Source organism: Epinephelus fuscoguttatus, linkage group LG12 (assembly GCF_011397635.1).
Source record: "Epinephelus fuscoguttatus linkage group LG12, E.fuscoguttatus.final_Chr_v1".
Taxonomy (NCBI): domain Eukaryota; kingdom Metazoa; phylum Chordata; class Actinopteri; order Perciformes; family Serranidae; genus Epinephelus; species Epinephelus fuscoguttatus.
Genome location: NC_064763.1, coordinates 43,336,320 through 43,352,654, shown reverse-complemented (window position 1 = coordinate 43,352,654; position 16,335 = coordinate 43,336,320). Strand labels below are relative to the sequence as shown.

General features: G+C 44.5%; 1 protein-coding gene across 6 annotated transcripts in view; it reads right to left on the bottom strand.

The window, feature by feature from the left end:
* The window catches only part of gria1b (glutamate receptor, ionotropic, AMPA 1b), a 105,539-nt gene that overhangs the window by 55,428 nt on the left and 33,776 nt on the right, over nt 1-16,335 (bottom strand). For all 6 annotated transcript variants that reach the window (XR_007450647.1, XM_049592663.1, XM_049592664.1 and 3 more), the window contains exon 3: nt 8,753-8,992. Coding sequence is in view for 5 of the 6 variants with exons in the window: in XM_049592663.1 (XP_049448620.1) it covers nt 8,753-8,992 (240 nt within the window). In the remaining variant the exon portion in view is untranslated. The remainder of the gene's footprint in view (nt 1-8,752; nt 8,993-16,335) is intronic.

The window sequence follows — 16,335 nt, the reverse complement described above, 5'->3', positions numbered from 1 at the left end:
GGCCAATACAGGGCCAACACTGGGCCAACACTGGGCCAATACAGGGCCAATACAGGGCCAACACATGGCCAATACAGGGCCAATACAGGGCCAATACTGGGCCAACACAGGGCCAATACAGGACAAACACTGGGCCAATGCTGGGCCAATACAGGGCCAACACAGGGCAAACACAGGGCCAATACAGGGCAAACTCAGGGCCAATACAGGGCCAACACAGGGCCAATACAGGGCCAACGCTGGGCCAATACAGGGCAAACACAGGGCCAACACAGGGCCAATACAGGGCCAACACAGGGCCAACACTGGGCCAATACAGGGCAAACACTGGGCCAACACAGGGCCAATACAGGGCAAACACTGGGCCAACACAGGGCCAACACAGGGCCAATACAGGGCAAACACTGGGCCAATGCTGGGCCAATACAGGGCCAACACAGGGCCAATACAGGGCAAACACTGGGCCAATGCTGGGCCAATACAGGGCCAACACAGGGCCAACACAGGGCCAATACAGGGCCAATACAGGGCCAATACAGGGCCAATACAGGGCAAACACTGGGCCAACACTGGGCCAACACAGGGCAAACACTGGGCCAACACAGGGCCAACACTGGGCCAATACAGGGCAAACACTGGGCCAATGCTGGGCCAATGCTGGGCCAACACATGGCCAATACAGGGCAAACACTGGGCCAACACAGGGCCAACACTGGGCCAATACAGGGCCAATACAGGGCCAACACAGGGCCAACACAGGGCCAATACAGGGCAAACACTGGGCCAACACAGGGCAAACACTGGGCCAATACAGGGCCAATACAGGGCCAATACAGGGCAAACACTGGGCCAACACAGGGCCAATACAGGGCAAACACTGGGCCAACACAGGGCCAACACAGGGCCAATGCTGGGCCAATACAGGGCAAACACTGGGCCAATGCTGGGCCAATACGGGGCCAATACAGGGCCAACACAGGGCCAACACAGGGCCAATACAGGGCCAATACAGGGCCAATACAGGGCAAACACTGGGCCAATGCTGGGCCAATACAGGGCCAACACAGGGCCAATACAGGGCAAACACTGGGCCAATGCTGGGCCAATACAGGGCCAACACAGGGCCAACACAGGGCCAATGCTGGGCCAATACAGGGCCAACACTGGGCCAATACAGGGCAAACACTGGGCCAATGCTGGGCCAATACGGGGCCAACACAGGGCCAACACAGGGCCAATGCTGGGCCAATACAGGGCCAACACTGGGCCAATACAGGGCAAACACTGGGCAAACACTGGGCCAATACAGGGCCAACACAGGGCCAATACAGGGCAAACACTGGGCCAACACTGGGCCAACACAGGGCCAATACAGGGCCAACACAGGGCCAACAGAGTTTCATTGCAAATGACTCCTTCACTGTAATCGTGCTGATGAGAATTAAGAGCTAATAAAGATCAAACAGTCTTGTTACAGATGGATTTAATGCTTCTTCAGCTTCACAGATGCTTTGTGATTTTCGGTCAGTTTTTCATATTAATGTCTCAGGTCCATCAGAACATTAAAAAAACACACTAAAGAAAACAATAAAATCACCAACAAACACAAAAACATCTGAAAGTGTTGATGCAGAAAGAGTTGAAAATAAAACTGAGGCTGTGATGTGTGTGCTGCTGCATCAGTGTGTGTGTGTGTGTGTGTGTGTGTGTATATGTGTACAGGCGTGCATGTTGCGTGTCTAGCGGTGTGTTGGCGAGACATCAGACCAGTGATGCAGCAGCAGTTATGTTCACCACACATACAAAATCAGTTTCATGTTCAATTACACATGGTCTCTGTTCATGCGAGCTGATGCTTCCTCCACGGTTTATTTCCTCGGCAGCTGCTGTCTGTCTGTCTCTCTGTCCGTCCATCTGTCCGTGTACATGTTTTTATTTAGTTTTTATTTTCTTTAATCTGTGGTAAGGTTGAGTGAGCGCCGTGCTGCCCGCTTCAGGCCACTGGAGATGAAACGCCTTGCTCAAGGGAACTTTGATGGCAGGCCAAGAGGAGCCAAATAAAAAGACGGCAGCAGAGGAAAGAGACGAACATGCAAAAGCTTTTTCAGCCCTCTGGACAGTTCAAAGAACAGAGGGTGAGGAAGAGGAGGTGAAAGGAGGACAGTGAGGAGGAAGAGGATGAGGAGGAGATCAAACTGGAGGAGCAGGAGAAGAGGACAGATGTACAGAGGGAAAAGCTCTTCCAGGTAAATATGTGATTTGTAATATAAATGAAACTGAGTCTTGTTGAGGCTGACATGGTTTCGGACATGTGAGGTATCAAACTGAAGCTTTGTCAGCGTGGACAGAGGTGAGACGTCGGACGAACTCCTGAAGTATTTTTCCCAGCTCTAAATTCCGAGTTCAGATTTTTCCTTTAAGGAACTCCTCACCGTTCCTCAGCAGAGAAACTCAGTTTACTCAGTTCACTTTGGTCTGATGGAGCTTTAAACTACAACATCCACGGCCCTGCTGTCAGATATGGACGCCAATGCCTCCCACAGTGATGTAAAAAACAATAAAAAGATCCCTGTAAGTCATTTTGTTGATACTACGTCACTTTTTTGTTTTGACAAAGTTTCTCATTTCGAGATACAAACCCAAAATTATTTAAGTAAGACATTATGCGTTACTTAATTTGAAATATTTCATTGTAGCAGGTTTGAACACAACACAAGGTCTCATTTATCTCATTTATCCACGACAGACCCACAGTCTGAAGGTAAATCAGTTTAACAGGCAGATGTAACAACAGTCTTTAGCGTCAGTCCCATAAATGGAAATGATCAGTTTTAAGATGTAAAAGGGCAAAAAATATATGAAAGGACGCACACGATTAGACGTCTAAACAATTAATAATCTGCCCCCTCGCTAGTCGACACCAGAAATATTAGTCCGTTAAACCAACTGACCTATGGCTAAGCCCCGCCCCCTCCAATCACCTGGACAAACTATCAACATTCAGTGCCCGGCGCTATGGCAGGTGTCACAGTACACGGCATTTCACAGGAGGCAACTGATGATTTTTGGGGACATAACGATCAGATGTCATTGAGAAGTAACCAAAAGGGCCTAAACTACGCATTGGAGGGATATATTCATCATTTTATTGTTGAGAAGGTCGATGAAAAGCTTAAATTACAACTAAGAATACTTATTATTATCTTATTTACTAAGATAAGTTAATGAAGCTAAGCTCCAGAAGTTAACGTTAGCTTAACTAGAGCCCTTTGGACAACAGCTAACAATGATGTACCATCACCAAAGTACAAAACTAGAACAAAATAGGCTAATGAACTCCCAGCAAACAAGGTGACATGATGAACAACGCAGCTAGGAGCTAACGTTAGGCTAACTTTAGCTAACGTTAGCTAGAGATGTTAAAGATAACTTTATATTTCTTTCCAGCAAAGTGACAATATGTTGCCTCAAACACAATGTTGACTTACCTTAGAACAGATGTAGACATCATTGTTAATCTTATTCACGTTGAGTTGATGTTGTGGTCTAACGTTACCACACAACTTTATCCAAAGGAGACACTTTTCTCGCTTGAGATGTGGTTTAAAGTGTAAAAATACACCTGGTCGCCCAGCCTCTCAGGATACCTTGTGTCAGAGTTGCATGTACCCCATGCACACCGTTTGACCATTGTTAAACTTCAAATCTCAGAAAAAGCTCATAAAACCGAACAAACTGACTTTCTGTAATGCATTTCAATGGACGTCCAGGCAGAGAATGTCCCAGTGTATGGGAATGGCTATACGCACTGTGATTGGCTCATCGCGTTTGAGGGCGGGGCTTAGCCATAGGTCAATCAGTGTTTTATTCATGTACAAGGCAGCTTAACTGTCATGCAGCCACCTGCCACTAGTGGGAGCTACAGAGCGGTCAGACAGCAGTCCCCCTCCCTGCGGTAATGCTCCAGTAGACTGGAGCTTTAAACTGGAGAGACGTCCTCTCATAAACCAGCACACTTTGATCTAGAACATGAATTCAGCAGCAATGAATCTTTTTGAGACGTTATATTATTTGTTAACTTTAAGAGTTGCTGACAGATAATGTGCAGGTTCACATTCATACTGCACGGCACAAAGTGTCTCGTACTTCAGCAGCATTTAAAATCCAACATGATTGTTGGAGATTGTGATTAAAGGCTTCAGAGGGCGCTGAATGCACACAATATGTTTGGGACAATGTTTCAAACACTTGACAATAAATTGTGATAAATTTTGACTTTGAGTGTTTGCCTTTTTTAGACTTGTCGACTGGTCTTAATTAAAGTTTCATTTAGTCGACAGGAACATCCCTCGTAACTATAGCTGTCAAATAAATGAAGCAAAGTAGATTTATAAAGTAGGATAAAGTAAACTGTACTTGAGTAGAGTAACTGGGTGAATGTACTCAGTTACCGCCTCCTGTTTCTGTAGCTCAGAGCACACGTGGCTCATGAACACCTCCTCTGCTGTATAAACTCTTCTTCCCTTCAGTTTGTGTTTCAGAGACGATGTGTGTTAAAGTTTATCGACTGTTTTCGCTCATCGTCACCGGAGGCTGTGTGTGTGTGTGTATGTGTGTGTGTGTGTGTGTGTGTGTGTGCTGATACTGGACATAAAGGAGAGCGCTCAGCCTCAGGAAAACCCCTCTGACTCCTCCAACAAATATCCACCGTCTCCTCGGCAGATGTTGAGGAGCAATAACATTAGACAGACTGCACCGCCGGGGCCGACAGTTACGCACTATTACGCTGGAAAGACTTCCACCGACGGTTCCTGGGCAGATGGAGCAGGCAATAAGATCAGACAGAGTTGGCCACCAACTGTCAAATGGACCATAGACCCAGCTGAGGAGGAGGAGGAGGAGGAGGAGGAGAAGGAGAAGGAGAAGGAGGAGGAGGAGGAGGAGGAGGCGGCGGGGGAGGAGAAGGAGGAGAAGGAGGAGGAGGAGGAGGAGGAGGAGGAGGAGGAGGCGGCGGCGGGGGACTGGCCTTTTTTAAATTCTCTAAAAGTTTGTTTGAGTGGAGGAGGTGGAGGAGGAGGAGCTGGAGGCAGAGGAGACCTGTGCTGACAGACTGCAGAGGCTGATGTAGGATGATGGACTGGAATCGAACCTGTGGCCACAGCAAGAAACACAATCCAAACGTGGACATGTGACGAGGTCACAGTGAGGACGTGATGACCTGGGCGCCCCTGCCCCGCTTTTTCAAGGCGGGAATTTCACATCGTTACTCCGCCTCATTGTTCTGGATTAAAGGTAGGGGAGACCGCGGATGATTGTAACACTTTTTGTTTGAGCAAGTGTAACTCAGTAGGTTTTTTTGTTAGAGCTCTTAAATTTTGATACGTGGTACCCATATTTGTCTGCTATAAATAACACACACTTTGACCTCCACTACACCATTACAGATTATGGAAATTAATGTCAAATACAAAGAGGTATATTGTTACTACGTACCCCAGTACCGGGGTGAGTTGTAACACTAGCTGGGGATGGACGTAACAATTAAATTATTGTGCTTAAAAAAGATTCACAATAGGCTAAATGTATTCAAGCACTTCAATGAATAATAAAGAAGGAGTTGTTTCATCTATAAAGCACCATCTGATGTAAACCTGACAGAATGAACATAGACTATAAATCATTTTAAAAATCATAAAATAAAATAAATCCTAAAAGGTCATGACATCATAGAGTTGTAAAACCTTAAATCATTAAATCAAGTACGATTTTAAAAGAGCTGCAGCAGCGTGAAGCGTAAAGAGTGTCAGACTCGTATGAGGAGAGTCAGCGCGAGTTAGGGCTCATTTATGCTCAACGTTAAATATCCGGATACGGACGGAGCCTTCTGTCCGTGCTCTGCGTTCATTTCGTCCGTATTTCGGCACGTTTCCATAAAGCTTACGGATACGGGCCAAACGGAGCAGTACCACCAGGAACCATGGGGGCAGTGTTGCTGTCACTGCCCGATACGTAGCTCTAGTGAGACACGAAGAAGAAATAACAATTCAGTTTCTCTCATCGGCAGTACTAGAGAAAAGAATTCTCCGTCCTCCAGTCGCGATGTATTTAACGGCCTCACCGACCACCGCCTCCTACAACGCTGCCTCTGTTTTTGTCTTTTATGCAAGAGGTACATTATCAATATTTCCTCCACAGTCGCCATGTTTGTTTTTGAGTTTGTTGTTGTCATAAACTTTTGACGCTGGGCTGCCCCCTGGTTAGGGCTGCCACTAACGATTATTTTCATTGTCGACTAATCTGTCGATTATTTCTTCCATTAGTCGACTAATCATTTCATCGAAAAATGTGTTAAAATGTTGAAAAACGTCAGTCTGTCTCTCCCAAACCCCAACATTACGTCATCTAATGTCTTGTTTCGTACTCACACCAAAGTGTTTTAGTTCACTGTCACGGGAGAGTGTGTAAAGCTGCCAATATCTGAACGTAAGAAGCTGCAGTAAGAGTATTTTGGGTACTTTTAAAGTACTTTTCTTGAAAAATGACTCAAACCGATTAGTCGACTACTGAAATAGTCACCGATTATTTTAGCAGTCGATTAGTCATCGATTAGTCGACTAATCGTGGCAGCTCTACTCCTGGTGGATATATTGGTTAACATCCATGCATCTGCAGGTCGTGCGTTCGTTGGGACGTCCCTGATCTTCTTCCAATAAACCAGCAGCAGATGATCGCAGTGTTCTTGGTAGGGCAGGGTATTGATTCAGATTTTCCAGATCGATTCGATTCGATTTTCAAGGACTCAGTTCGATTCAATTCACGGTTCATGATTCGATTCGATTTAATTCAGTTTAATATTGATTCAGTCAAGTATATTTCAATTATGATACAAAATTTGCTTGGATATTAAGATATTTTCTGAGAACTAACGAAGTATATTTAACAAGGAACCCTCTGACCTGGTGCATTACTATTAAAAATACTGTTTACATTAAGAATTGACCCCAAAGCAGCACATTAGTCATCATGTACTTTTATTTAACATTACCTGACCAACACATACAAAATAAATATTTTAAATCAAATCTAATCACAAGGCAGACAATTTAAATGAAGTGGCTACAAAAAATGTAAACAAAGGACATCCACAAGTTTGCTGCCTGTAACCGTCTTATAAAGCTTTTGTGCAACACACTACAGTGGTTGTGATGCACACACTGACTGTATCAGAAGAGGAACAATATACGTAGGTGAACCCTGCAGCAAAGTGAGCCCTCTTCCTCAGAGAGGATCTTTGCCCCCCAGTTTGTTCCTGGCAGCAGAGCAGAGTGAACCGTCTTCTTCTCAGAGGATCTTTGTCCCACGACAGCAGGCAGTGTCCGCAGTGTAAACAACGTTCGCTGGTGATTTGACAGTCACTAGAAGCACATTATGACCCTTTGTAAAAGTTTCTGTGTGGTACCTGTGTTGTACATGAGCTAACGTTAGCGGCTAAGGACTGAGAGGCTGTCCGGTGTGTGTGTGTGTGTGTGTGTGTCTGAGGAGCGTCAGTACGTTAGCTTGTTAGCCGTAACGTTAGCCTTGCTGTTCGTCATGTTAACGTTGTCGTTGGCAGCCCTGAATAGCTTGTAAAGCTTCAGCATAGTTAGCTAACACATTTGTTATCGGCCCATGTGTTTACTGCTACAGAGAATTAATAAATCTTTGGTTTATTTGCACAACGTCGCCTCTCTGCCGTCTTTTATCACGCTTGCTAACGCTAAGTTAACTTTACCAGCAGATCTGTATGAGGCACAAACTGAGGCTACAGTTAGCAGTGTGCTGATGCTTAGTGGTATTTCTTAATCTTTTCTGTGAAACTGATGTGCATTTAGTAAACATGCGTACATTATTAGCGTTATATTTTTAGGGGAAAATACTCACACCGTAGGCCCATGCCTTCAGTGGACGCGCTCCCACCATTGTTTGTTGCTCTGTCTTCATTCAGTATCCGGCTGTCTCACGAGATCTCTCGCCATGACCACAGGTGCTAAATGCTGATCTAAATGCTGATCTCGCGAGACTACCTGGGTTAATAGTACTGCAGGCTGCTTCAGGCTGCTACCGGCTGTACAACACGTCCACAGACGAAAATAAATAGTTACAGTAAAAGATTGATTTTTTAATTAATGAATCGATATTGTGCCATTTAAAGGAAAATCGATTCGAATCAATTAAATCGATTTTTTTCAACCCAGCTCTAGTTCTTGGAAGCAAATAGTTACCAAGGGAGCTAGTGATGTAGCTCGGTCCCAGCTCATGGAGGGCTTTGTATACGAGGAGGAGGAGCTTAACATCTAAATGAAACAGGAAGTCAGTGCAGAGCAGCTCAGACTGGCCTCATGTGCTCTCTGCTCGTGGTTCTGCTTCATAGACGAGCTGCAGTTTTCAATCAGCTGAAGTCTCTCAGTAAAAAGTCGAGTCGACTTCAGATAAAGACATGAATCAGTTTCTGCAGCATCGCTGATGTACAGTTTTGTTTCATCTGTGTAACTATGGAAACACACATTGTTTTCTCTGATGATGTCACCAAGTGGCGGCATGTACAGTGAGAATACTAAGACAAACACTTGTGCACCTCGCCACCACTCACACATCAACACGTCCTCACTTCACACTGCTCTGTATGATCGTCACTACTTCCTGCTTTGGAAGATAAACGTCTGCGCTGTACAGGACAGTAATCTGGACTGTGTGGTGCAGGCTGCGTCCTCACCTGAGTCGGAGCTGTACATGTAGACGAACCTGGTCCAGTAGAAGTGCTCCAGCAGGGCCATGAGGGGCTCCTGCAGCTGGGGCCGCAGCTGCAGGACAAACTGGTTGTTGGTGTGAACGGGGAAGGACGGCGTGACGAAGCAGACGTGTAGAGAGCCGCAGAAAGACATCAGCATGTTGACCGTCCGCCGGTCGTACAGACCCATGATGGCGTACACACCTTTGGAGAACTGGGAGCAGACTGGGAGGAGGAAAAGGAAGAAGAGATGATTATTAAAACAGAGCTCAGTGTTTCATCAGCAGGTTAAATGACAGAAACTGAACTGATATAGGTTTTAAGATTATGGTGGTTTACTCGGCGCCATGACCATTATTCTTTGATTTCCAGTTGTTGGAAGGTGGCACGGTGACAGAAGCTGTTCTCTTTGTATTTTTATGTCATTTTTAGGTGTCACATTAATAAAGCTGCACTGAAACAGAAACAGTCTGCAGGTCAGCGCTCTGCGAGGCCCTTCTACTTTAATTTGTTCTGTTTTGGAAGATAAAACCCTCTGAGGAGGTTTTCTGCTTCTCATAGAGAATCTTAATGTTCTCCAGTTCAGCTGGTTGTGAAACGATGAGCGAAGCGTCCAACAGAAAGACAATAAAGAAGAGATTATGATCCATGATCCAAATTAAAACACAGGACTGGAGGCAGACACCAGGAAGCATCAACAACATCTGATTCACTCTGACGATTAAAGAGCAGCTGAAACACGCTTCTTCTTCATGTCTTTCAGTTTCAATATGTCGTACCTGTGTGTCGACCTGTGAACAGATTCATTCTGGATAACACAGACTAATATTCCACTATGATTCAAAGTATTCCAACTTTAATGTGGGTCATGTAATCCACAGATTATATTGAAATATTCTGAATTCTGTATTTATACTTGATTTTGCTCCAATTTTTCACAGGGTTAACTTAAAGATCTGAGGCGGCTGCACAAAACAACTGAAACTAAGATTATTTTGTTTCAGGGTTTCTGTGCAACTGTGTAAGTCCCTCAGTTAAGGAGAAATTAAGCCATAGTGTCATAGCTGAGGAAAAAACTTGAGGTGTTTTCACAGGTGACACAGGTGTGTCTCGGGGTGGAAAGGTCACTCTGAAATGTCAAGTCTGATCACAGCGCAGTGACACAGATGGAGCGTGTCATTAACATGCTGACTGCAGGAACGTCCATCAGAGCTGCTGTCTGTGGACTGAATGTTCACGTCTTTACGGCCTTACGTAAGTCAGTAACGATGATGAAGGTCAAGACTGTGGTGCAGATGATTTCAGACTTTAAACTGTGAAAACAGGAGCAAAAACAAAACTGCTGCCTTTAAAGTTTGTGTGTGTGTGTGTGTGTGTGTGTGTGTGTGTGTGTGTGTTTCTCAGCAGGGCCTTCAGTGACGCAGCTCCTCTACATCTCTTCATCCTCATCATCATCCCTCTGTCCCTCTCTGTCAGTACACATCCCTCCATCCTCCGCCCTCTCCTTCACCTTCTGTCCTCTTCTCTCACATCTCTCTCTTTCCAATAACTTCATTTGTCTTGTTGTCCGTCCCGTTTTTAAGCTCCACTTCCTTTTTTCCGCCTTCAAATCCAGGTCACCCAAACAAACCCCAAGAAAAATATAGTTCATTCTCTGTGTTGTAAAGTTTGTAATCTGCTGTCACAGGGCTGTGATGCGGTCCGGTCAGACGTGTGAGACTCCTGCATGTCTGAAAACACTTTTTACTAATAGATGTGATTTTGTATGAAGGTTTGTTTGTGCGTGGAGAGCAAATCTCTGTACGATGGTTCAGCTAAGACAGACACAAAGATCCTCTGAGCAGCAGCTGAATGAGACCAGGAGAAATCAGCAGTCAATGGTCAAAGAAACTGGAGGCTCAACATCGACATGTGAGCAGATTAAAACAGTGTCGATAACAAGCTGGAATAAACTTCAGCACAGCTCCTCTTTAAACTTCACAACAGAAACAGAAGGTTGGAGCACTGTTAGCACTGTTAGCACTGTTAGCACATCAGCTGAGCAGCCTGGACCGACACATCACAGGTTAAACCTCTTCAGTCTGAGCGCTTACAGAGCATCTGAGCTGCTGTGGTTCGATTATGATTGAGGGTCACTGAGAAGAAATTCAACATCCAAGTTCACACGGTGTTCTGCCTGTCATGAGACTCTTATTTCACTCGTCTCCTTTTGAAATGTCAATCACACGTTTAATGTTGGAGTCAAACTCTTTTAATCTCTGAGTTTATTGAAGGGAAAGAAGAGGAACAGAAATGTAACAGCTGATTGCAAAGGTTTCAACTCTTAAAATGTGTCTTTGAGGCGGCTCACACCAGTTGACAGAAAGTAAAACACACAAGTAGCAAAAACGTTCTGGGTCTCTTTGGACGATCTGTGCCTCATTTGTAATTTAAAACAATAAAACATTAAGTTTTCGGGCTGTTTGTATGTTTTCCTGCAAAAAGTAATGCACAAAAATTTGTACATATCCCTCGTATTCAGGAGACGTTAGGAGGTAAGACAGGGTGGTGGATACATCAAACAAACACAGGACTTTCCCCTCAGAGACCAGCTTCTGAAACCATGTGAACTTTGGGTCATTTTAAGGTGCGTCACCTCCATGTTTCTCTTCTTTGATCTCACCACAGTAACTTTACGTTAAGTGCATAGCATCATTCATAAAGTGCTAATTTGTAGGATATCTAACCGCTGTATGAAGATACGTTCAAATCTGTTCTTTGTTGTCAAAACAAAAAACAGCATCAGAGTACAAAAACTCAAAGCAAGTCAAAAGCAGACCGTTTTATTGTTGATGTTCTTGTCTGTGGTCGTAAGTGCTAACATCGTAAGTGCTAACATCGTAAGTGCTAACATCGTAAGTGCTAACATCGTAGGCAACTGGACTTGCTTTGTGTTTCTTGAAGACGTTTCGTCTCTCATCCAAGAAGCTTCTTCAGTTCTAAATGACTGGTGCAAAGTTGCAGGCTATAAACCCTGTGTGGGTGGGAACACTTGCAGAGTCGTTAAGGTCTCAGTGTGAATCGTTGACCCACCTGGCCACCATGTCCATGTTCATTTTTTAGTGCACTATCCCTTTAAGTGAAAATATATTTTGAGTAAATTTGTTTATTTAATGTTCCAGAACAGGACAGTTATCGTGTTTACTCTGATCAGCGATGTCTCCTTCGATTTCAGGTTGATCTTATTTTGTATTTTGAGTCAACTCTTCTTCATTTAAACCTTTACACCAACACACACTTCCTGCCCACTCATTTGTCATCACGTTTATTGTTTCACTGACTTCTGTATTTTTTTTTTTTTTTAAAGCTGCACGTAACACAGAGCAGAAAAAGCTCCAGTTGTCGTTAGGCTAATCTAACGGACGATAATGTGTCGTTATCTTCATGGCAGACTGACAGAATTTCAGTGGCTGACTTATCTGCTGCTGTGTCGCTGATAAAGTGCAGTTTTCTGGGCCTCCACGCGGTAAATCCCCGCACACACCACGGCTTTAATCAAATTACTCTTCATGCAGGGCTCCTTCACAGTCAGGGATTAAGTCTTAAGACAAAATAATTCTCTCGGCTGAAGCATCATTCTGTGAATCACCGTCTTATTTTGTGGCACAATCCGATTTAGAGTGTATGAAAACGTGTCTGCGGTATCTGTGTCATCACCCGGAAAATCCTCACCAGGACAAAAAGTGCTGAAGCTTCCAGCAGGGCTCAGGACGACAGGCTGAGACACCTGTCAGTCAAACAAAACACACTCCTGTTTAATGTCCTCTTAACTATACAAACATCTGAACATCATCACAGCAGCAGCAGGAGGAGGAGGAGGACTGCGCCGACTTCATCCTGTAAAATATCATCATGTTCAGATATTATGTTAAAGAAGTCTGTCCTGATGATCGGAGCTACAACTGGAGCAAAAATAAAAAACACATTTGATATGAAGCTCTTTTTATGTAAATACAAATGTTACAAAAAGAAAACAAGTAAAACGTGTGAAGGACCAATGAGCTTTGTTTTTAAGGCCCAAACATCAAACCGACCTCAAAGAACGCGCAGTGATGAAAGCTGACTCGTGTGTCTCAGCCATAAAGTTGCACCTGATCACACCGCAAAGATGACAGCCGACGACCAACCAGCACGCACGTTCTGCGCCTGCATGAAAGGAAATAACTCTCCTTCTGTGTGTATTCGTCATTAATTCGTCAGAAGACCAACTTGACGTCGTTTGCCAGTTAGCACATTAACAGAACAACCTGATGATAAAAGAACAGTTTGCTGGTGGATTTACGGAGCGGAGGGAGAAGTTGTTGGAGGTAAAATTATAAACAACAGATTTTTGGCTTGTTGCCAGGAGCTGGCGAGCGAACAACCATCAGGACTGTGACCCGTCCACTCCAGAAGTGCAGCTGCAGGCTACAGGAGAGCGACACTGTGTCAGCTCTGAAGTGTTGTCTTAGTTTCCTGTGTACTCGAGCAAACAGGTGGAGCAGAGAGAGGGAGAAAAACCCTGCTGGTTATTCTGCCGTCATGTTGGTTAAAATGTTGGTAAACAAACACAACGGAAACATGGAATTGGTAAAATGGTCGAGGTCACGGCCACATATCGTACAAGGAGCTGAAAATGTAATTATCATGACATGCCGAACCAACCCGGTCTCACTCTGAAGTCATCCAATACTGGTGCTTGGTCGGTGACGTCCGCCGTCAGACACTGACAAAAAGAGCCGTCGTTTCACGTCACGTTATTGTTTCACGGCAACCGGTGGTGTCGGGGGGACAACAATTAAAGTTAAGGGTGGGGGATGCCACACAGCGGAAATAGTGCCAATGATCCAGATTATTTTACACACAGCAGCTGGGACTGACTGAATTTTGAAGTTTTACTAATATAAAATATTTTTCAGACACTTTAATAATGTTTGTTAGTGCATGTAACAGGCTGAAGTTGACACAGCGTCCCAGAACGTCAACAGCCAACACACCCAGGGTACCTTGGACGTCATAAGTGGACGTGGAAAGTCCATGACCAAACCTCAAGGCAACTGAATTGAACGCAAATGGACTTAGTTTTGTCTTAGAAGACGTTTCACCTCTTATCCAAGAGCCTTCATCGGTGCAGCAAGAGTTTCAACGACTGTCGTTGACACACCATTGTAGCACTAATGAACCAGTGACATCATTGGCCTTGTGAAGACCTCCCCAGAGGTTAAATACCTGGGTGCTTCCACACCGGTTTGTCAGACTAGTTCCAGCCTAGTCAGACAAGAATGAACTGATGAAGCCTCTTGGATAAGAGGTGAAACGTCTTCTAAGACAAAACTAAGTCCAGGTGTGTTCCATTCAGTTGCCTTGAGATAACTATGACCTGGACAAATGAGAATATCCACAGGCATCCATGACCAAACGTGGACATGTGACGAGGTCACAGTGAGGATGTGTTGATAAAATAAGGGTACATGTAAACTCACCGGATTCATGACGTGCACACTGGCTAATTTTGTTCTCGTCATCGTGCCTATGTTGGTGAATCAGAGTCATTCTAAACTGACCTCCATGTCTCTATAAGGAAGTGTGTTGGCCCAGAGGAGCATCATGGATCTAGTTCCATTATATCAGAGAGACGTCAGACATCTGTACGGCTGATATCTGCAACACTCTGCAACTCACACCAAAACTATCTGACTGATGAACAGCTCTACAGGGAAGAGGAAGAACATGTGTTTTTGATTTGGGGGTGAACTGTCACTTTAAAACTGTGACTACTGATCAGACAGGAAGTTGGAAGCTAACAACACGTTATTACTGTTCTTCTCATATTTACAGTTGGGTCAAAACTAAATGACAAAAAAAAATCTGGACTTGCTGATGAGACGGAGAAGAATGACATATTATGTCTCACACTGTGTCGAGACTATTGCTCTGAAGTCAGAAGTTAAAGGGTCAAAGGTCACATAAACACAAACACGAAGCTTCATCCATCAAACTGCTGATGTCACAGTCGAACCGTTCAAACCCCGTCCGTCTGATGTTAACTCGACAAATCAGACATCAGTAAATCTCTATTAGATCATAATGTGCAGACAGACATGTACTGTATGTGTGTGTGTGTGTGTGTGTGTGTGTGTGTCCTTGGAGCAGTGCTAACATGCTAACAACCAGCCCTCTCCCTCTGAGCAGGCCACCACTGAAATAACTCTTCCCTCTGGGGCCATGCTATCATGCTAACAATAGATGTTTGCCCCAGGGCGAATGCTATCATGCTAACGAGGTATCTGTCTCTTAGCATTAGCGCTGCGACGACGACAGAGCGCTCCTCCATCAGAGAGGGTCGGGCAGCGGAGAGTCGACAGATGCTGAGAGCCCTCTGTGGAGTTATTTGTGTCCAGATCAACAGTGTCCTCGTGACGGGGGTCCAGATGTGGACACAGTGATTTCTAATTCATGCTATAGGCGTGAATACATGAACGCTGCCATCCTGCAGTGATCGATGACCTCAGTGTTCGTTCATCTCGTTAGAGCGCTGCTGCAGAACACTTACAGACATCACTTTCAAAGTCCTGCTGATGCTTGTTTCAGTGTCTTTGTGATATTTTATTTACAGCTGATGTTTATGCTCTGTTCCTGATGCTGGTTATTTTCCTCACTGTTAATGTTCATATTATATTTTGTATTTGTTTTAGTTTTAAAAATAACGTGTCACAGATTAAAAGAAAACAGGCTGCAAATGAAAATGTGCCACAGGAAAGTGCTGGAAATAAAAAACATGCACATTTAATAAAGGTCAAGTCTGTTTTTCAAAAACATGTCATAACTTGGAAGTGTGTCGCAAAGTGCCACAAATAAAAATAAAAATTGCCATAAATTAAAAATGTGCCGCAATTAAAAAACCTGCGAAACTGTTTCACAGATAAAAATATGTAGTAAAAAAATGCCAAGAAATTAATAACACACAAACAAATAAAAAACAAAAGTAACAGAAAAATGCTGCGATCCAGTCGACACAGTGGAAAGCCTCCAGGCCTCCAGGGGGAGCTACGTAATTCTGTCAAACAACACGTTCCTGTTAAATCGCCTCTTTACTCCAAACACCTTCTGTCGTCTGGTGTCTCTGTGGCCGAAAATAGAGCTGTTCCACTCAGCAAATTTTGGGCCTTTGTGGTGTTTTTGCCCTCGTTGGCCACCGTAATATGCTCAATAATCTGCCCCCCTCCCCACCTCCTCACCTCCACCCTTTAATATCAATGAATACAAATGTTGAAAAAGGCAACAAGGACACTCGTGGTAACGTCGCAGAGACTGAGCTGACCTCCCTCATCCTCACTGAGGGTCCTCCAGTCAGACATCTCGCTCCTCGCCACCTGAGGCTTTTAGACAGAGCTTTATTTAAACACAGCCCAGAGACGACGACGACAAGCGCCACAGGCCCCACAGCTGAGACCTCGCCGTCTCCCCACAGAGCTGCTCATCCTCCTGACACATCCGTCCGTCTATACTCACGCTGCAGATCTGCCTCTCTCTGCTGTACACAATAATCA